Here is a 21,584-nt window from a genome sequence, read left to right on the forward strand (position 1 = left end):
ATTAATATCTGACATCGAACAATAACAAATAACATTTTGAAATGTTTGTAGTTGTAATTGATAGTTCATTCACTATATTTTTTCCACTTTCTTTTTCAGGCCATGTCATATATATACACATATATATATATTTGTAATAGATAATTTTGCCTTTTACCTACTTAAATTCTGTTATATACACTTCTCCACATTGCTTTACAGGCCTAACAACCATGTTTAAAGGCTGTATTTTAATACAGAGGTAATATTTGAAAAAGAAGATGAAGACCAAAGAAGGACTCCCTTCCCCCACCCATACACCTGTGTCGTCTTACTGGGAGCAAACGCAAAGCGATTGCACTTTCTCTTCCAAGTCGGTAGAAGGCGCGCGAGCAGCGTAGGCACTGCTCCGCCTCCAGTCCAGTTGCTTCTCTTTCATTTCCTCACTCTCTTTTTCCTTGCGTCCTTTGCCCCGGAAGTGCTCTTACAACATTGGCCACCGGCGTGACTTTGACCGCTTCCCGGTGCCTTACCGGCAGCTGAACCGACCCGGAGCCACGGGAGTTGTCGCGTGCTCTGTGCTTGCGATGAGACTGCTGGGAACCGCAGCTGTCACGGCTCTGGGGCGCGGAAGGGCCCCCGCCTCCCTAGGATGGCAGAGGAAGCAGGTACTGGAGCACAGAGAGACTGAATCGGGACGATTCCCGAGACCTTGTGGTCTCTTCTGGGCCATGGAAGGCAGTGACACCCCTGAGTCCTCCTGACTGGCAGCTCCGAATACTGGCGGTCGCGCGTCAGTGCTGAAAAGCCCCTCCGTGCCTGCACATTAGCTCGTTAACTTATTTGTTTTGCTCTCTGGTATCCCTGGGGTTTAATCAGCTAAAAGTACCTGTCACTCAAATACTTTCATATTGTATCCACCTTTTCTGAGGTTGTTTTTTGTTTGTTTTTGTTTTTTGCCTCTCTTTTCCCATAAATAGTTGTACATAGTGGAAGTGCAGTCCTATAGGGAAAGGTTTATATTGTATCTTAATTCCATCTAATAGGGATCCCCATCCCCTGCCCCCAGAGTAAAGTTAAAACAAACTTCATGAATTGTTTTTGTTTCGAGGGAATTGTAAATCTTTTGGAGCCATTAGCACCACTGCATAGAGCATATAAGTTCTCAAACATATTTGTCATCTGTGAACTACAATAAAGGAGAAAGGGAAAACAATTAAGTTAAATTTAAGCTAAAATTTGTATTTTCTATTAAAGGTTTTTGGAGCTGTCTTTGTGATTTTTTCTGCCCCAGTGTGTATTTTCAAGTCTGTAGTAAAAATTATCTCCCATTTTAATTAAATTTGATTTATTCGTTAATTAATTTAAAAGAATACGCCTTTTCTGTCGTTTGTAGTCTCTCCTCTGATTACAAGAGTTCCAGGCTTAAACGTTTCCCCTGGTGCCTTTCTCAAGCTATCTCATATCCAGTGAGATTTCTTGGAGGAATAATGTCCACCATACTCCTTTAATTCTCTGTTGTTCTCTCTTATAAAAGGCGCGTAGAATTGAGCTCTCGTATTTTTTTCAGGTGAATTGGAATGCCTGCCGATGGTCTTCATCAGGGGTGATTCCTAATGAAAAAATACGAAATATTGGAATCTCAGCTCACATTGATTCTGGGAAAACAACATTAACAGAACGAGTCCTTTACTACACTGGCAGAATTGCACAGATGCATGAGGTATATATTCATGGTTGATTCCGGATGAATTAGAACCTGATTTTAATTGTTTTGTTGCCATTATTTAGTAAAGCTTATAAACCTGAAAGATTAAAACAGTGGTAACAGTGGACCTTTGACAGGCCTATCTGAAAGTTGCTTAAGTATCTGTGTTCTGGTGTTCTTTTAAGTTTTTATAGACGGGGTCTCACTTTGTTGCTCAGGCTGGTCTCAAACTCCTGGGCTCAAATTATCCTCCTGCCTCAGTCTCCCACAGTACTGGGATTATAGGCATGAGCCCCTGCACCTGGCAACTGTTTCCATTTCAGTTAAGTTTTCTTTCCTTCTTGGAATGCAGGAACAGAGAAAGTCTGAATTGCTGTGCTTGTGTTTAGGTGAAAGGTAAAGATGGAGTTGGTGCTGTCATGGATTCCATGGAACTAGAGAGACAAAGAGGAATCACTATTCAGTCAGCGGCCACTTACACCATGTGGAAAGATGTCAATATTAACATTATAGATACTCCTGGTAAGTTGGATTCTTGGTTTTATTGCAGCTTCTTTTGGCAAAAGCACATTTGGTTCTTTCTGTTACTATGACCCAATTAATTTTTGAGTGTCAAATACTCAAAAGTATAACACTGAATTCCTATTAGAGAAGCCTAACTTAGGACCTAGAGCACTTCATCCTTACGTAGTTTTCTTGAATATTTTGTGCAAGTAATTGTGAGTAGGCAGATTCTTGCCTTCTACATATTCTAGCTGATTCTAAAGGTGCCTGTGCCCTAGTATCTTCTTGAAGTGGTCTTGCCGGGCCCTCCACTTAAGGGTTGGTGAATAGTATTGGTGAGCTCAGGAATCTACGTTCTAATTAGAAGACTTTTGTGACGAGCAGAGATACAAAAACTTTTAATAGTGCATATGTTAAAAATTCAGATTGCTCTTTAAGACCCTCTCATACTTCATCTTATTCAGGGCATGTGGACTTCACAATAGAAGTTGAAAGGGCCCTGAGAGTGTTGGATGGTGCAGTCCTTGTTCTCTGTGCTGTTGGAGGGGTACAGTGCCAGACCATGACTGTCAATCGTCAGATGAAACGCTACAACGTTCCATTTCTAACTTTTATTAACAAATTGGACCGACTGGGCTCCAACCCAGCCAGGGCCCTGCAGCAAATGAGGTAATGAGCCTTAGAATGGACAAAGAGGATGTGATGCTCTAGACAGCAAACCTTATATCCAGAAGGATGATTAATTCACTGTCATTAAACTTTATTCTTAAATTTAGCTTTTTAAATGTATTTATGTGAGTTAGTAAGTGGAACACTGATTTTAGTAAATTGACTTGTGGTATGTTCTCATCAGCTACCTTCTCTGTAAAATGGGGACAATATTACTTAAATTCTAGAGAATTTGAAGATGGATTCAGTAAACAGTCTGTTTATACTGTTTTGCTATTATTAGAGAAGTTATAATCTAGATTGTAAAAATGCCTTGTGTTTTATTTAGACGAAAGATCATCTTTGGTTTTACTTTTTCCTTGAAGCATTTTAATTAATGCCCTTAAATAGCTTGCCATAGAGATGAGATTTTCTTGTTTTCAGATGGAAACATATTTTCTAGGACAACAGTAACACTTCCTTTCTGTACCAGATAGAACCAGTAGTATTTATAGCATTTTAAATTTTACACAATACTGTATATTTCACAAAGCCTTTAAAAAGGTCAGAATTTCACTTTTCACCTTTTGTAGATGTGCAAGTGTAGCTGTAGAGTTCATACTTATGTTTCACATGGCACAGTTGATGGATATATAGGTGTAAAGTTTATGGTAGTGGACAGGCTGAGAATGGTGTGTCTGATGACAAAAAATCTGATGAAAGTGATATATTTGATATGAAAGTGAACATTTTCTTTGTTGGGTATTTATAACTTTTGGTAAAATGTTTTTACTTTTTGTCCTTATTTTACTTGTGCTTGGCAGTAGATGGACTTTTTTCACCGAATCTTCTGAATTCCAAGGAAACACTGTTTTAGCATTTATTTGATTGCTTCGGTTTATTCTTTTCTCCACTCCCATTTATTTGTTTTCCATTTTGTAACTTCTATAAAGCAGATAAAAATCTGGAACTTCTAGATCTGACCTTCATGTCTTACCTTTTCTATCATACTTATTCTTTCTGTCTCCTTCTCATTTTGCATTGCGCTTATGAGAGAATTCTTGAGGTTGATCTTCCAGCTCACTAATTTGATATTCAGTTATTTAGCTTGCCTTAAAACTTTTTTTCCGGCAATTATGTACTTAATTTTCGTAAACTTTCTCTTTTATTGCAACATTTTTATCAGTAGAGGTAATCGTTTCTCAAATCTTTACATTTTATTTTCTTTGCTCTAGTAACTCTCTTCTTGGAGATAAGTTTTATTAAGTTCACATTCTCTTTCAAGCTTTTGGTTTCCTTCAAATATTTGGTGATTCTTAGATCTTTAACCATAGTTATAGATGGGAGTTTAGAGTCTAGACTAAACAGTGGTAGCTAGAGCATATTCTTTTCCAATGAGAATTTTTGCCAGTGAATGCAGTTTCTATTCAGTTTTGAGCCTGGGCCGGGCGCGGTGGCTCACGCCTGTAATCCCAGCACTTTGGGAGGCCGAGGCGGGTGGATCACAAGGTCAGGAGTTCAAGACCAGCCTGGCCAACATAGTGAAACCCTGTCTCTACTAAAAATACAAAAAATTAGCCGGGCATGGTGGCAGGCGCCTGTAATCCCAGCTACTCGGGAGGCTGAGGCAGGAGAATCGCTTGAACCCGGCAGGCAGAGGTTGCAGTGAACGAAAATTGTGCTATTACACTTCAGCCTTGGCAACAGAGGGAGACTCTCTAAAAAAAAATAAAAATAAATAAATAAATAAAAGGTGGGCTCAGCTATCCTACTGTTTAATTTCCCGGCTAGCCCCCCATTATCTATTCTTCCCCCTTTTGCTTTTGATCCAGTGTATCTGGGGATCTGATGGTAAAACAGTTATTCTGGAGTTCTTTTTGTTGCCTGAATGGGGTTGTGGCTTCCTGAGCTCCTTGAGTTACATTGTCAGTCTGTTCCCAACAGATTTATATTTTCTGTTCTGACCTGATGGTAACACCCTTCTCAGTTCTCCAGTGTCTGCCATTGATTTTTTAAAATACTCATTTCAAAGGGACTAGGGGAAAAGAAAAAAGGTAAACAAGTGTACTTTTATTTTTCAGGTCTAAACTAAATCATAATGCAGCGTTTATGCAGATACCCATTGGTTTGGAGGGTAATTTTAAAGGTATTATAGATCTTATTGAGGAACGAGCCATCTATTTTGATGGAGACTTTGGGTAAGTGCTAAAAATACATTATTAAAATTTTAAATTTTAAAAAGCATTAAAAAGAAGGAAAGGATAAGTTCATCAAACCCAGAGTAACTATCTTTTTGAAATGTGGCTGGAAGAATACTCTGAGATGGTTTTGTTTTAATGCCTTTAATCCTTGTTGCTCCCCATTTTATTTAGTATTTATTCTGAGAGAGACTGTGTTACTTTTTGAGTAATAAACTCATATCACATTATGGCACGCGTGGTGTGGTGGAAGGAGGCCTTCAGTTTGGGTTAGTAAATTTGGGTTAGTAAATGTATTACATCTTTTTGCACTTGTTCATTTATTCATTCATTCTGTGGACTTTTATAGAGCAGCTGCCAGGTCTGGGGTATTGGGATAAAAATTAGGAAGAAAATAGGGATCATAAGTATTTGCTCCTCCTGCTTTATAATTACATGGACAAAAAAGATTGATAAGTTAAAACAGTTAAAATTGTACAAATGTAGTTTGGGAAATGCAAGAAATAAATTGGTAACTTTTTGATGTGGTATTTGGTTCATCAGCTTTTGAGCGATCTTTACCTACAAAGTACTGCAATTGCCTGGTGGTTACCAAACCTCAGCATTCATAACAGTCTCCTGGAGACTTTGTTAAAAGACATAGTCCTGGCTCTGCCTCCAGAGATGCTGATCAGTCCATTGGGGTAGGGCCCGTAGTTTGCATTTCTGGAAGGTTTCCAGTTGATGCTGCTCTTACAGGTCTGCAGACCATACTTTGAGTGACATTGATCTAGACAATGTGAGGAGTCATAAATGATCCTTTGTTCTGAGGAGTGACCTCTGCAGCCTGGTAGTTTCTCCACAGGCACTTCCTGAGGGATTTCCTTCCTCTGCTATGGAATTGGGATTGCAGGTCTGGCAGGTGGGTGAATGGCATTGTGATCAGTGAACTGTAGAATTTATCTTCATCAGCCATCTTGTAAGCAGGAAAAGGATGGAGTCTGTCCAGGGGATAAGGTGTTTCTCTCACTTTTTATGTGACAACTGAGTAATGACAGCAAAGTTTACCTTCTACTCCTTATGATATAAGGCCCAGAAAGGCAGAATTTTTCATTTTATTTTTTCCTACTTTATTCACTGCTATGTCCCAGCCCCTGCAACTGCCTGGTACATAATAGGGACTCAAAAATATTTGTAAATGAATGAATAAATCCACTTTCCCAGAATTACCAAGGCACATATTTCTGTTGTCAGAAGTAGAGACTCTTAACCTTTGTTGTACATCAGAACCACAGATGCAGCTTCTTAATGTACATGTACCCTTCTCCAGCCCTAGTTTACTGTATGTATATTTGGAAAGGAATCCACAGATGATTCTGACACGTGAACGGCTAAGAAGCAGGGAGCTTGCCAGGAAGGTTGAAACTAAGATCTGAGGCTGTGGGGAGTCTTAGAATATTAAGAGTTACTTTTTGTTTCCTTGGAAATGGCTTCTTTTGTCTTTATTAAAGTTAGGAATGTATTTTCTGAAACGCTTAATTTTTTATATTAATTTCCATTTTAAAAAAAATACCTTGAAAAGTTTTCAGACTGCTTTTAAATATCATATCAAGTATATCCATTTTAGCTTTGAACATTTGATTTGTAATTTTACCTGTTCAGCCTCTGGAGGAATGGAGAACTGATGTCACAGATTGAAGAATCTGCCATATTTAGTCACCCTTTTTTTTAAACTACAAATTGGGATATTCTTTGTTAAAAAGTGTATGATCAGGTCTGTTATTAATGGAAAGGAATAGAGTAAAGTCTTCCTAGTGCTGCTCGCTAGAGATTGTTATGTTGTGATTAATAAGAATGTGATTAATAAGAATATGATTAATAGAATTTTCAAGAACTCAGATGGGCCCCAGACAGGTTGGCTTTGAATCTTACCTCTTCTGTTTACTAGTAGGACAGCGTTGGGCAAATTACTTTGCCTATGTAAGTTAGTTGATCTGAAAATGCAGATAATAAAAGCTACTTCATATGTGAAGATCAAATAAATAGCTTGTCAGATATTTAGTTTAGTGCTTACTGCATTATAAGTATTCAGTAAATGGATACTGTTATTACTTTGCATGCTTGCCAGTTTTAAAATAATTAGAATACAGTAAAAACTACACTGAAGAGTTTAAACTTTGATTTAGTTGATACTTTGTCAAGTCATTGTTTTGAACTTGTGTTTTACTGTATATTGAGTAAGGATAAAACCAGGTTGCATTACATTGGGAAGATTTTGTGTTATATATTTTATCATTATCTTCTGTAAAACTTGATATGCAGAAAAGTAGAATGTGATGTCTATTATAAAACCAGAGATTTTTTTTCTTATGATAGTGGACTGTTTTAGCTCTTCAGTTACTGGTAGTGCAACCTTGTCTTTAAACTTGCCTGTTACAGTATATTTATCTATTATTCTGTGTGCATTTTAAAGGTATGCATTAGTCTTGTTTGCCATTTGAATGCAAATGTATCAAAGCTCTGTCTTACCTAAAAAAATGTTTTAATCATATCTTTTTCATTAGTCCTTCATATATCAAGTTGGATATCCTTAAAGCACCAAAATACTTGTTTTCTTAGTCAGATTGTTCGATATGGTGAGATTCCAGCTGAATTAAGGGCGGCGGCCACTGACCACCGGCAGGAGCTAATTGAATGTGTTGCCAATTCAGATGAACAGCTTGGTGAGATGTTTCTGGAAGAAAAAATCCCCTCGATTTCTGATTTAAAGGCAAGTGCTTTCAAAATAAGTCTTATATTAACAACAAAAAGAAGTTGTTTGATTTTTGTAGGGAGGGGACATGATGCTTTTATGTATGGGCTTTATTAATGAAATCTCAGTACATTTATTTAACATAATTGGCTTCCTCAAAAAATACTTGACATGGTATATTACTTTTTTTAAGTGAGTTATATAATATCTTCAAATGAGAAAAGTTATTGAGGACCCTTAAATTATTGGGGACTTGATTTTAGTTTCTGTTAGAGCCAGCACTCCAAAGAGTGTCAGGTCATTTTATTCATTTGTTGGTTGAGGCCACAGCACTATTGTTGGCTTCTTCCAGCTGCTAGAGCTAAAGCTCCACTACGTATTCTCTAAGGCCTGCTCAGCCAGCAGACACATTGATGGTGTTTCACTAAGGGTTGGGGCAGGACCTGGAGGCTGCTACTGTCATGACCTGTAATTTATGAGAGATTTGTACTGTTTGGTTTCCTGTATGTATGCTCTTTACAAAGAGAAAAAGATAAATCTTCCTTAATCGAGCATATGTTCATATGGTTTAAATATTTAAAAGGTATACAAAGGTAAACAGTAAACACCCTTTTATTTTATTTTTTTTCCGTCTTCCCAGTTCTCTTCCCCGTCCCTGAAACAGGTTACCAGTTAATAGTTTCTGGTATATCTTTCCATAGGCTTTTGGTTTTGCATATATATTACTTTTTCCTCCATTTTACACAATTGTAGCATACTCTTTGCAGTGTTCTATTAGTGTGTTTATTTTCTATGTGTATATGTATTTTTTTTTAGCAAATTGAAAATTAGTGACAATTAGTGATTCCAAGAGTGTCGAAAGCAGTTGTATAGTAAATCACTTCCCCACCCTGAAGGAGAAAGTGATTTTTTTCTTTGTATTTTGACCTTAAGTTCATTGGGGACCTGATTTTAGTCTCTATTAGAGTCAGCACTCCAAAGAGTGGAGTATCAGTTCATTTTATTATTTTGTAATTGACTTGAAGCACAACATATAATTTTAACATTAACTACCATTAAATTGTTTTCTTTTGTAGATAGCAATTCGAAGAGCTACTCTGAAAAGATCATTTACTCCTGTATTTTTGGGAAGCGCCCTGAAGAACAAAGGAGTTCAGCCTCTTTTAGATGCTGTTTTAGAATACCTCCCAAATCCATCTGAAGTCCAGAACTATGCTATTCTCAATCAGGAGGAGTAAGTCTTGAAAACTGAATCTTAGTTTATGCAGAAATACTTTCATATTTGTGCACTGTGAAGGAATTTAAGGATGGTTCTTCTAGTTATGTCTGTGATTTTTTTTCATAATTTACAAACATTAATCATGGTTTTTATTTGGGTAACAGTTTTGACATAGAAAAATATTATATCAGTTCCCATATCATATTCTGTTTTGAGTTAAAAGTATGATTTGTTTTACTATCTCTCAAGGTTTACATCATTAGAAAATTTTTTCATTTGGGACTAGATGTTTTCAGACATACCTGTTAAAAAAAAAAAACTTTAAGAAACAAACTTCTGCCGGGCGCAGTGGCTCACGCCTGTAATCCCAGCACTTTGGGAGGCCGAGGCGGGTGGATCACCTGAGGTCAGGAGTTCGAGACCAGCCTGACCAACATGTAGAAATCCCATCTCTACTAAAAAGACAAAAATTAGCTGGGCGTGGTGGTGTGCGCCTGTAATCCCAGCTGAGGCTGAGGCAGGAGAACCGCTGGAACCCGGAGGGCGGAGGCTGCAGGGAGCCGAGATTGCGCCACTGCACTCCAGCCTGCCTAGGTGACAGAGCAAGACTGTGTCTCAGAAAAAAAAAAAAAAACAAAACCTCAAAAAAAAAAACCTCATTGATTATTTTCTTTTCTTTCCCTATGAGACCATTTCTGTGTTTTTTAGTCTACTCTTGTCCTATCACTGTGTAGTAACTAAGCTAAGCTCTGAAGACCTTTTTTTTTTTTTTTTTTTGAGACAAAGTCTTACTCAGTTGTCTAGGCTGGAGTGCAGTGGTGTAGTAATACCTCACCACAACCTCAAACTCCTGAGCTCAAGTGATCCTCTCACTTTGGTCTCCCAAAGTGTGGGGATTACAGGCATAAGCCACTATGCCCAGCTGAGAACTTATTTCTATTGATCTCTTTCAGTGAAATTTTACTTATGTATGACACCAGTAATATCCCACACACGTGCTTTTTCTCAGATAATACTTCCTGATGAAATAAAGTGATAGAAATATCAATATTACATCTCATAGATTTATATTTCTTTTATTTTAAGTGACTCAAAAGAGAAAACCAAAATCCTCATGAACTCCAGTAGAGACAATTCCCACCCGTTTGTAGGCCTGGCTTTTAAACTGGAGGTAAGTTGCTTTTTAATGTATTTAACTGCTATCTGTAGAATATTTTTACTTCTAGGCTTTATTCCTATTACAGAATGACTCTGACCTTTATGAAAGATGCGTAAAGTAGGAAAAGTAGAAGGAGCAGATAGAGAATTTCCAAAGCTCTGACATGATAGTTCTTTTGTTATTAGGTGCATTTCTTTCTAGTCTCTTCTCTTTGCCTGAAGAGCGTACATTTTTACTGAACTCATACTACCTGTATAGTTTTGTCTTGCTCTTTTTATTTAATGTCACAATAGATAATGGTCCATGTTTCTACAAATAGTTTAAACATTTTAAGTAGTAGCGTAACAGTGCATCAAGTAGATGCACCAAAATTTGCTTAAAATTTCCTAATTGTTAGACGTTCATATTGTTTCCAGGTTTCTGCTATTATAAATAACATTGGATCCATTTCTAGAAATATGTCCTAAGGAACTAATGAAGGGTAGCAAATTAATGTTAGCTTCAGCTCACCTTATAAAACCAAAATCTCACAAACAATTGAAAATGCCCAGCCGGTCACGGTGGTTCACACCTGTAATCCCAGCACTTTGGGAGGCCGAGGCGGGCAGATCACAAGGTCAGGAGTGGGAGGCTGAGGCGGGCGGATCACAAGGTCAGGAGTTTGAGACCAGTCTGGTCAACATGGTGAAACCCTGTCTCTACTAAAAATACAAAAATTAGCCAGGTATGGTGGCGGGCACCTGTAATCCCAGCTACTCAGGAGGCTGAGGCAGGAGAATTGCTTGAACCCGGGAGGCATAGGTTGCAGTGAGCCGAGATCACACCACTGCACTCCAGCCTGGGCGGCAGAGCAAGACTCCATCTCGAAAAAAAAAAAATAAATAAAAATAAAATGCCCAGTAATTACAATTTGATAAATAAACTGAGGTACATTCTTATAGTGCAACATTATTCAGACTTTAAAAGTTATGTTGAAATGCTTATTTTTTGACATGAAAAGATGTTAGTGATTTAAAAAGAAACAAACTTACTTATTTTAGAATATTTTAAAGAAAAGTTATGAAGATAGTCCACAGAATTCCTGTATATCCTGCACCCAGTTTCCTCTATTGTTAATATACACTGTCCCAACTAATGGACCAATATTGGTATATTATTATTAACTAAAATCCATACTTCACTTGAATTTCTTTAGTTTTTGTCTAGGTCCTTTTTCCGTCTCACTAGACAGAAGGACTACAGAAGGTCCATCCAGAGGACCATGTTATATTTGATTGTCGTGTCTCCTCATGCTCTCCTAGGCTGTAACAGTTTCTTAGACTTTCTTGTTTCTCACGAGATTGACATTTTTGAGAATTATTGGTCAGCTCTTTTGTAGAGTGTCGCTCAATTTGGGTTTATTATTTGATGTTTTTCACATGATTAGATTGGAGTCATGTTTTTAGGAGGACTACCATCGAGGTAAAGTGTTATTCTTGTTGCATGATATCCAAGGTACAGACTTGCGGCATGATTTATCATTGTTAATGCTAACCTCAATCACCACACCTGGCTGAGATAGTGTTTGACAGGTTTCTCCGTTATAAAGTTACTGTACTTTTTTTATTTCCCTTTTCATAGTGTACTTTTTAAAAGGAAGTCACTTGACTCAGCCAACACTTATTGGGTGGGGAATTATGTTCCACCCCCTTGAGGGGGCAGTATCTACATAAGTTATTTGGAATTCTTCTGAATGGGAGATTGGTCTTCCGTGCTCATTTGTTTATTTGGACAATCGCTTATTTAATATCAGTATGGACTCATGTATACGTATTTTGAACTTTGAGTTATAATCATGACTGTGACTTTGAGTATGTCATTTGTCGGTCAGAGTGAGTGGGTTTGGCGATTGGGAACTCTCAGTTGACTCCTGTGTTCCTTTAACATCTTCCAATGTTTTGCCTTTTTGAGAATACTTCCTTACTTGCCAGCACTACAAGACGCTCCAGGCTTATCTTGTATATTCCGTGTCCTAGCCCTAGAGTCAGCCATTCTCCGAGGAGCACTGGTTCCTTTTTAAGTAAAATGGCATTAGAAACCAAGATTTGGGGACTGGATGGGCTTTTTGTGGAAATGCTGTTGCTTCTGTTAGTAATATTTTAAGTGGGGAAAAGTGGTAGATAAATTGGAAGTGTTAAGAGTGGTTATTTCTGGGATGGGATTATATTTTGGGGGCTTTTTCCTACTTTAAAAATATTTTACAGTATATTTATTACCTCCAAAATTAGGGGAAAATTTTTTTAATTAAAAAGTAGAAACATCACAGTAAAATTTTTTACACGTAAAGCTTTTAAAAATACATCTATAAGAATATTTTCTTAGGATTCCCAGAATAGTGATTATTGAGTTAAAGGCATAGAATGTTTTCATATTTAATGGTTTATATTGCCAGATTGCGTTCGTACTCTCCAAATTAATGTATTGGATTATTTCAACGAATATCATCATTGAGTATTATTTAAAAATCATTACTGATTTAACAAATGAAAAATTTTATTGTAATCTTTCATCTTGATGAAATACATTTTGATTTTTAAAAGCAATCAGTGCTTTAAAGTTCATATACTCAAATATGTCAGTCTTTTTCGTTTAGTCATTCTTTAATTTTTAACCTTAGAAACCTTTTATTTGTATATATTTTGTTAATATTTAGTTTCGTTCCTTCTACTTTTTTACGTTTTTTTTTCTTTCCCCATTATTAATTCAACTGGTATTTGGTTTGGTGGGTAGGATCTAAATGTATTTCCTCTGCCTCCAAATAGAGTATCATTTGTCCAGTTAGTACTTTATGCACAATCCTTTTTTCCTTTTCCATTGATTTGTCATGTTTCCTTACCATCTATTGACAAATATATTTTATACTTTAGATTTTTATACTATACTGTATGGGGTGGTTAGTTTAATTTGTGCTGTTTCTGAACTTTGTGAGTTTCAAGCATTTTAATATGTTTTTATATATGTCAGGGTTAGTTTTATATCATTACCATAGATTTTGAAAAATTTCTGTTTTTACCTATTTATTCCTCTGAATGAATTTAAAATCACTAATCACATATTTAAAATTTCCTGTTGGGATTTCTATTGCTATTTTGTTAAGCGTACAATTAACATGGTAAGAACTGGGAACTTTTAAATATATGTTAATTGGTCACTGCTAGTATATTCAATCACTTCACAGAACTCTTTTTTTTTTGGAGACAGAGTCTCACCTACTCTGTCACCCAGGTTGGAGTGCAATGGTGCGTTCTTGGCTCACTGCAACCTCCGCCTCCCGGGTTTAAGCAATTTTCCTGCCTCAGCTTCCCGAGTAGCTGGGATTATAGGTGCGACACCACCCCCGGCTGATTTTTGTGTTTTTAGTAGAGATGGGGTTTTGCCATGTTGGCCCGGTTGGTCTTGAACTCCTGACCTCAGGTGATCTACCTGCTTCTGCCTCCCAAAGTGCTGGGATTACAGGCCTGAGCGACCAGCCCAGCCACAGAACTCTTACTTGCATAATTTTCCACATGATTATCAGAGATTGTATTTTAGATGTATAGCACACACCTACTGTTTCTAATGGTATCTTTGTTGTTTTTCCAATTATACCTTGTTTTGTCTGATATCTTATTGTATTAAACTTACGAAATAATGTTAGAAGGCAAAAGATACTTCTGTATTATGTAAAAAATTTAAAAATTTTGTTCTAATACTAATAGCTTATTTCAAAGGAAACAGAAATAACTTAGATTGTGATACCAAAAAGATTGATGAATAACAGCCATTTATCTGTGTTCAAAGCTAGTATTAGTTTATGACAATAAACTGAAGTATGTAAGATAGTTTACTAAAATTGGTAGAGAATACTCGGAGGGACTTATGAAGCTTTCCTCAGTACTTTGATTATTATGTTTCTTTTTATTCTTCTTGCCCCTACCCGATCTTGACTTCTAGGTAGGTCGATTTGGACAATTAACTTACGTTCGCATTTACCAGGGAGAGCTAAAGAAGGGTGACACCATCTATAACACAAGGACAAGAAAGAAAGTACGATTGCAACGGCTGACTCGCATGCATGCCGACATGATGGAGGCAAGTACAGGGTCATCGTGAGATTAGAAATTCCTCTAATATGGGTGAAATAGACCTTTCTTGGTATCCTGAGCCCCACTAGAAAATTAATTCTGGTTAAATGTATGTTCCTAGTTTCTTCCTTTTTACTTAAATGTGTTGCAGCTCTGATCTAGCACTTTGCTATAGGCTAAATTAGCAGATGTTAACAACTCAGTTTTTTTAAATACCACTAGTTGTGAATTAGTTATATTTTCTCAAGAGCCTGGGTTAAGGAAAAGAGATAGTTTCCTAACACTCAGAATAAAAGATTCAGTACTTTCCTCAAGAACTATCATTACAAAGAATGTAATAGGCATTTAAGACTGTGGAACTGTGATTCTTAAAGATAAGAGAATCATAAATTTACACACTTTTCCACATTGTTTTATTTACTTTCTGAAATACAGCAGGCACAAAAGCCCTGTTTAACCCCGGAGCTTTTATTCCTATTGTAGAACCCACTACAGGACCATATTGGGGCCAGAATCCACCTGAAGATTTAAAGCTTCAGGGGCTGATCTGGGAGATAAACTTTGACTTACGCCTTGAATTCTTGAGTTGGCTTGGAGTCTGCTATAGCCTTCTGTAGTCCTTATGGTTAGTTCTTGGAAGGAATACTGAGTGCATGAGTTTGTCCCCTACTCCCACCCTCTCCCAATCCAGCTATATATTCCTGGAGAAATGTATCAGTCTAAGCAAAATCTTATGAATTTTTTGGTAGCTATAACTTTTGTTTCTTCTAGAGGAGGAATTGTCAGTCTCAAAACCCAACAGCATTGCTGTTTTGTGAGATAGGCAGCAGGGGGCAGGCTAAATGATTGTCATAGCTGTTTCATGGACCAGGAGCTGGAAGATTTGTGTAGCTGTGTCACCATTAAAGAAAGACATGTTTACTCACAGCCACAGTTGTTGTGAATGAACTGTAAATGTAAAAGGACAAAAACTAGGAAGCTTGGAGGCACCAATGCTTTGTTCTTAGATTTCCTGTGTTTTCTTGACTGCTTGCATCTGTGAGAAATTAAAATTATTTTTAGTACAGTGGGCTCCATTCTCCTTTGTTTTCAAAACTTCCTTTACAGGTTTCCTGGTATATCTCTGTCATACACAATCTCATTGTCTAACTGCGGCAACATATATAGTACATGCCTTTTTTTTTTTTTTTTTGAGATGGAGTTTTGCTCTTGTCTCCCACGCTGGAGTGCAGTGGCGCGATCTTGGCTCACTGCAACCTCAGCCTCCCAGTTTTAAGTGTTTCTCCTACCTCAGCCTCCCGAGTAGCTGGGATTACAGGCACCCGCCACCATGCCTGGCTAATTTTTTGTATTTTTAGTAGAGACAAGGTTTCACCATGTTGGGCAGGCTGGTCTCAAACTCCTCATCTCAGGTGATTCACTCGCCTCGACCTCCCAAAGTGCTGGTATTACAGACGTGAGCCACCATGCCCCGCCAGTACATGCCTTTTAATTCCATAGAAATAACTTTAGAACTTTGAGGCACTGTGTTGTTGGTACTGCAGATCCTTCAAGTAATGAGTTTTCTGTTTAAAATCTTGTCTGTTGACATATGGTTTAAATGAAGGCCTTTTAAAAATACATCTTAGCATGGTTGATTGTTGTTGTATTGGTTCTAGCTAATTCACTATAGAATTCAAGCTGAGAGATTCTGCCATGCTTATTTATATACAATGTGTGTACTGTACAGTTACTTTTTAGTTACCACGTCTTTATTTGTATTACTTATATCAAATATCATTTTGTTTTATTTGTTTTTTTAGGATGTTGAGGAAGTATATGCTGGAGACATCTGTGCATTGTTTGGCATTGACTGTGCTAGTGGAGACACGTTCACAAACAAAGCCAACAGTGACCTTTCCATGGTAAGCCATTTAATTTCAAAGCTACTTATCACTAGAATTTTAAAAGTCTGTTTTTTCATGTAGTGCATTTAATACTTCAGAAAAACAACCACAGAAGTTTTCATTGAGTACCACAGTCATCAAGTTAGTGGTGGCTCTTTGAATGTTGGTTATAGCTCTTTGAATGTCAATTAGACAACTGCTGTGTAAGCTAATTCACTTGGTTTTTTCATAGTAAAAAGTAGGAAGAGTTTTGACTATAGTAAAAAGGAAAACTTGGAGGATCCACAATCCTCCCAAGTTTAGCAAGAAGGAAAAATCTCCACCAGATGGTACCTGGACAGTGTGGCTCTGATTCCTCCACCCTGAGACCTGCATCCACACTCGGGGTGCATTTCTAATTGTTACCACTAGCGTCAAGCTAGTTTCAGTGGAGTGCTACTTCCTTACTAACTCAGTAGCAGGAAAGTGTACTGTTCCCTCAATCCCTTGTGAGACCAGACTGTAACATTTAGACTAGACTTGGGATAACAGAACATAACCAGGCTCAGAAGGCAATATGCAACTACACAGTCTGATTTATAGAAACAGCCTGCCGTTTGGAACTCAGAAGTCCCTTTTTATCATTGAGGGATTCTGAGGGAGGAGCATGCACAGGTAGTTCCTGCCTTTGAATTCCCTTCACTCACTCACCTTTTTTGCTTCTGTAGTAGAGCAAATTCTGTTACATTATGGCCATTTGTTCATAAGAGTGATCTCTTTCATGAATTCAGTAAAGAAAGAGTATGATGAGTACATAGGTAATTTGCAGTGGGTCATTTACATAAGTACTGACCCAACTCTAACAGATTAGCACTGTAATACTTCCTGCTATCTAATGATGAATTCATGATTTTATAGTTTAGTTTTTTTGTCTATAATATTCTCTAATGTGTGTAGTATTACCTGTTGATTTAGGACACTACAAAAAAGCATAAATCTATACAATTTTTGTTTGAGATCCAGATAAAAGGAATGTTTTCTAAGTATTATTGATAAGACCTTCTCTAAGTACTTCTCATTAGCAACATGAAGTGATTGGTGGTTGTGGGAAGTGCTTACCAAGGCTTTGAAACAAATAGGCCTTGGTTAGAGTGTCACCTTTGCCCTATACTACCTCCTGGCCCTTAGCCAATTTGTTTTACCTTATTTCCAAGGCTTTAGTGACTTTATTTGTAAAATTGGGATAATGCCTGCTTCTCAGAGTTGTAATTGATTAAATGAGGTATCATGGGTATGAAGAATGTGGTGCCCTTTCTCTGTTTGCCTTATCAGTAATTGTAGTATATTTTGATTAAATAAAGTAACTTAGAAGATTGCAACAGCCACCAAGCAATAAGAATTTCACATCTCAGTATTTGGATTAGTTGTAGTGATTATGTTAAACAGGTAAATAAATACATTCATTAATTTTATTTTGGGAAGGGGGAACTTATATAAGTAGATAGCTTTATTTATTTATTAATATGTTGTATTAATATATGTATTTAATGCAAAACACATCAAGATATATATTGTCTAGCCTAAAGACAATGGCTAGTATTTATCCTTTGTTCTGTTGTGAAGTGGCACATTAATCTATCCCTGACCCATGTGGGTCTGTTTTTGAATTCTTCTGTTTTCTTTTAAAAATATTTTAGGAGTCAATTCATGTTCCTGATCCTGTCATTTCAATAGCAATGAAGCCTTCTAACAAGGTAGGAGTTTGATTTAAAGCTCAGTATATCACAATTAAAACTTGAGCTCTTTTTCATCTCTCTCTACCATGCACTCGATATCTTGTAATAACCAGCAGTCTTATGGTCTCTGTTTCCTCTGTTGGTATTGAGATCTTCTTTTTAAATTTACCAGTCTGTTCCTAATGATAACTTCTCAGTATATTTGAAGAAATGGATGGTGTTAAAATATTCACATTACTGTACTTTATAACTCTTTAGTATATTGTTGGCTTCAGAGTGGTAAGTGTAACTTCCCGGATTCAAATCATAAATAACTGAAAATGGGGAGTCAGGGGCATTTCTCGTAAGTTGTAGTAAAACCCCACTATAAAGTACTTTAGAATGTTGAACTGATTAATCGACTCGTAGGTTATAATATAGCTCTAGGTTTTGTGGTATTTCTGAGGTAAGTGTCTGAGTATTGCATGGAAAGCCTGAAAATAAGACTTTTTTTCACTTTGAAATATAATTTTTAAGATAATTTTATGCTTTATAGTTTTATAATTGGGTTGATGTAATTTAACTTTTAATAAATCCAAAATTGCCTGGTTAGGTTTTGCATTTTCATTCTTTGCCATAGGAATTAGTCTGATCTTAAACCATAATTTTTTAGTTCTTAAGTTGCCTTGGCATTCATAACAATCATGTTAATGTGGTATATTGAAATTCACTTATTCATACATTGAGTGAACATTTTGTGATTTGTTATACAGAACTTATTACAAAACATACTCTGATGAATTGTCATGTGTGATATATCACTAACAGCTACTACTACATCTATTTTGAGGAATCTTGAGGTTTACCAGACCTTTCCTCAATATAGAAAAGAGAAAATTGAGGTGGCAAGACATATTAAATTACTGCATTTTCTCAGGAACTTGAGGAAAGGTGAACCTTACATCTTAACCTCAGTAGGATACCGTAGTTTATTCCAAGTACGTTGTTAAAATTGCTTGCTTTTCTCTTTGGAAGTATGCAAGGTTAGAACTTATGTATTATGCTTTTTCATTCCTAAATTCAGAGTTTATTTAAGACACTTAACTGTTGATAATTTACAATAATGGAGGGAAATCAATGCTTCAATATCCAGAAGGTTTTTTGGTGTTTTGGGGTTGTGTATGCATTAAAAAGTTTGAAGATGTTTGCTTGCTGGAATAAGTTAATTTAAATCAAATAATGAAGTCTCCATGAGTCTCAATAGTAGGGGCAGGCATGATGTTTCTAAGTTGAGAGTATCTGGCTTGTGCAGGAAAAAGGCAAAAGACCTAGAAAGACTAAACTGGGATTCAGTCCCAGCTTTGCCATGCAATAGCTGTGTGGCCTTGAACAAGTCACTTAAACTCTCTGTACCTCATTTCCTCACCTATAAAATGTGGATAATTCTGCCTTGCAGCATTGTGGTTGGGATTTGAGAAAACGTATGCAAAACACATACCACAGCTCCGGGTGTGTGGTAAATGATAGCTGTTAATATTGGTGGTACTGGGCATATAAGTTTTCTATTGCTGACATAGGAAGTTACCACATGTGGCTTAAAACAACACAAATATATTATTTTATAGTTCTGTGGATCATAGACTGATAACTGTTCTCAAAGGGCTAAATTAATCAAGATATTGGCAATGCTGTTTTCCTTTCTGAAGGCTCTATGGGATCATTTCTCTCCTTACTCAGGTTATTGGCAGTATTCAATTCCTTGTGGTTGTAGGATGGGGGTCCCCATTTCTTTGATGATTGTTACCTGAGGGCTGTTCCTAGCTTCTAGAGGCTACCCACCTTCCTTGGCTTGTGGCCCGCTTCCTCCATCTTTAGTGCCGGCAACAGCTGGTTAAGTCCCTTTCATGCTTCAGATATCTCCTGCCACTTCTTCCTTCATGGAATCCCTCTGATCCACCCTTCTGGCTTCCTCCATGTTTTAAAGGCACACATGATTTTGTTGTACCCACCTAGATAATTGATAACAATCTCCCCATCTCCAGGTCTGTAACCTTAATTACATTTGCAAAGTCCCCTTTACTATGTAAGGCAGCATATTGACAGATTTGGGAGGATTAGGGTATCTTTGGAGGGCCATCACTTTGCTTACCACATGGGATTACATGTCATCTAACGAGAAAAAAGGTGCATCATACCACATCCAAGCAGACTGTTTTGAAAGGGACAAGTCTCATTGTGGTATTTGCCTATTTGTTGGTCTTAACTATCCTGCTTGGATCTACAATAGTGTCTTGGTAAACATGCTGATTCCTTTGATTATGTATAGGATTTCTAAAATGTAACACAGATTCCAATTTCTGCTTTATGGGCAATTTTCACAAAACGACAGTTTGTCAGTATAAGAGGAAAGGGCATAGAGTGAAGTCTTGGACTCTTGTTTTCTATCTTGGTATGGAAAGAAAATTCTTTTCAGTGAGCTATTCCCTGCTCTCTTGGCTGTGCGGTATCCAAGCTCACATTGTTTTTAAAAATGGAGTAGAACTAGATGTGTATCATTTTTATTTCTTAACTGCTGATGTATTTTATTTCATTCAGTAAAGTTTTCTCTAAAATCCCATTGCTTATCATGCGCAGTAAAACATATAGTGATTTTCTTCTTCTTTTGAAGAACGATCTGGAAAAGTTTTCAAAAGGTATTGGCAGGTTTACAAGAGAAGATCCCACATTTAAAGTACACTTTGACACTGAGAACAAAGAGACAATTGTATCTGGAATGGGAGAATTACACCTGGAAATCTATGCTCAGGTAATGAATAATAACGAAGTTAAGTTAAAATCAATTTATTACCATCTGTTTTGTTAAAAGTCAATAATTCTCAATCTAATGTCTCTAACTAACTGGTTTTTCATCTAATGTCTCAATCTAATGTCTCTAACTTCACTCTGGTTTGTATGCAGATGTGGTCTACTGCTTCCGCTACTATGTGTTACAAAATAATTATTTTTGATCTCTAAACCTTTTTATTTGTAAAATGTTCTAGACCCCTAGAATCAAGGCTCAGGGGATTTGCAACAAGAATATCTGTCCATCTCCAGGTCATGGTTAACTGGGTCAGGTAAATCCTGGTTCAAGCCTTAGGGAGACAACCTGCGGTTGTACCAACTCTTCAGGCCATTTCTTCTCAAGTCAATAATTGAAGATCATTATAATATAGATAAAAGGAAGGTGGGGCCTATACCTTCCCAGGAAAGGTCTTGTATGTATGGATATATAAGTAAAAAACAAAGGTATGTGATTAGAAATTTTGATGAGATCATATCTTTGAAGTTGAGATAGAAAATCCTGACAACAGATTTATATATTATTCAAATGAATATATAATAATATGGAACAATGGTGACGTTTTAGTGGGTAGATTAATTGGAGGTAAATATAAATTAACCAATGTAACTTAGAATTCATTTATATAAAATCTGTAAAAGCAGTTTGTATTAAGTATCACATACCTAATCCTTATAAAATACTAAAATGATTTAAGATTTGTTTATCTATTATATTTAAATGAATGCTACTAAGATATATAAGATGCTCAGGAGTTTTTCTTTCAGTTTATTTTTTTAAATTTGAATAATATTTTCCCCACTCTTTTTAGAGGATGGAAAGAGAATATGGCTGTCCTTGTATCACAGGAAAGCCAAAAGTTGCCTTTCGAGAGACCATTACTGCCCCTGTCCCGTAAGTATGCAACGTAATT

At 36.8% G+C, this 21,584-nt stretch overlaps 1 protein-coding gene across 2 annotated transcripts in view; it reads left to right on the forward strand.

Moving 5' to 3' along the window:
* Positions 1–459: 459 nt before the first annotated feature.
* GFM1 (G elongation factor mitochondrial 1) overlaps positions 460–21,584 on the forward strand; it is a 44,973-nt gene continuing 23,848 nt past the window's right edge. The window contains exons 1-13 of one of the 2 annotated variants that reach the window (XM_077990667.1): positions 460–647; positions 1,550–1,702; positions 2,077–2,209; positions 2,656–2,860; positions 4,921–5,037; positions 7,636–7,790; positions 8,849–9,002; positions 10,074–10,158; positions 14,119–14,256; positions 16,052–16,153; positions 17,812–17,868; positions 20,498–20,635; positions 21,483–21,565. In XM_077990667.1, coding sequence (XP_077846793.1) covers positions 567–647; positions 1,550–1,702; positions 2,077–2,209; positions 2,656–2,860; positions 4,921–5,037; positions 7,636–7,790; positions 8,849–9,002; positions 10,074–10,158; positions 14,119–14,256; positions 16,052–16,153; positions 17,812–17,868; positions 20,498–20,635; positions 21,483–21,565 — 1,601 coding nt within the window. In that variant the 5' untranslated portion in view covers positions 460–566. 2 annotated transcript variants of the gene reach the window in all.

The sequence above is a fragment of the Macaca mulatta genome, chromosome 2 (assembly GCF_049350105.2).
Source record: "Macaca mulatta isolate MMU2019108-1 chromosome 2, T2T-MMU8v2.0, whole genome shotgun sequence".
In the NCBI taxonomy this organism is placed as follows: domain Eukaryota; kingdom Metazoa; phylum Chordata; class Mammalia; order Primates; family Cercopithecidae; genus Macaca; species Macaca mulatta.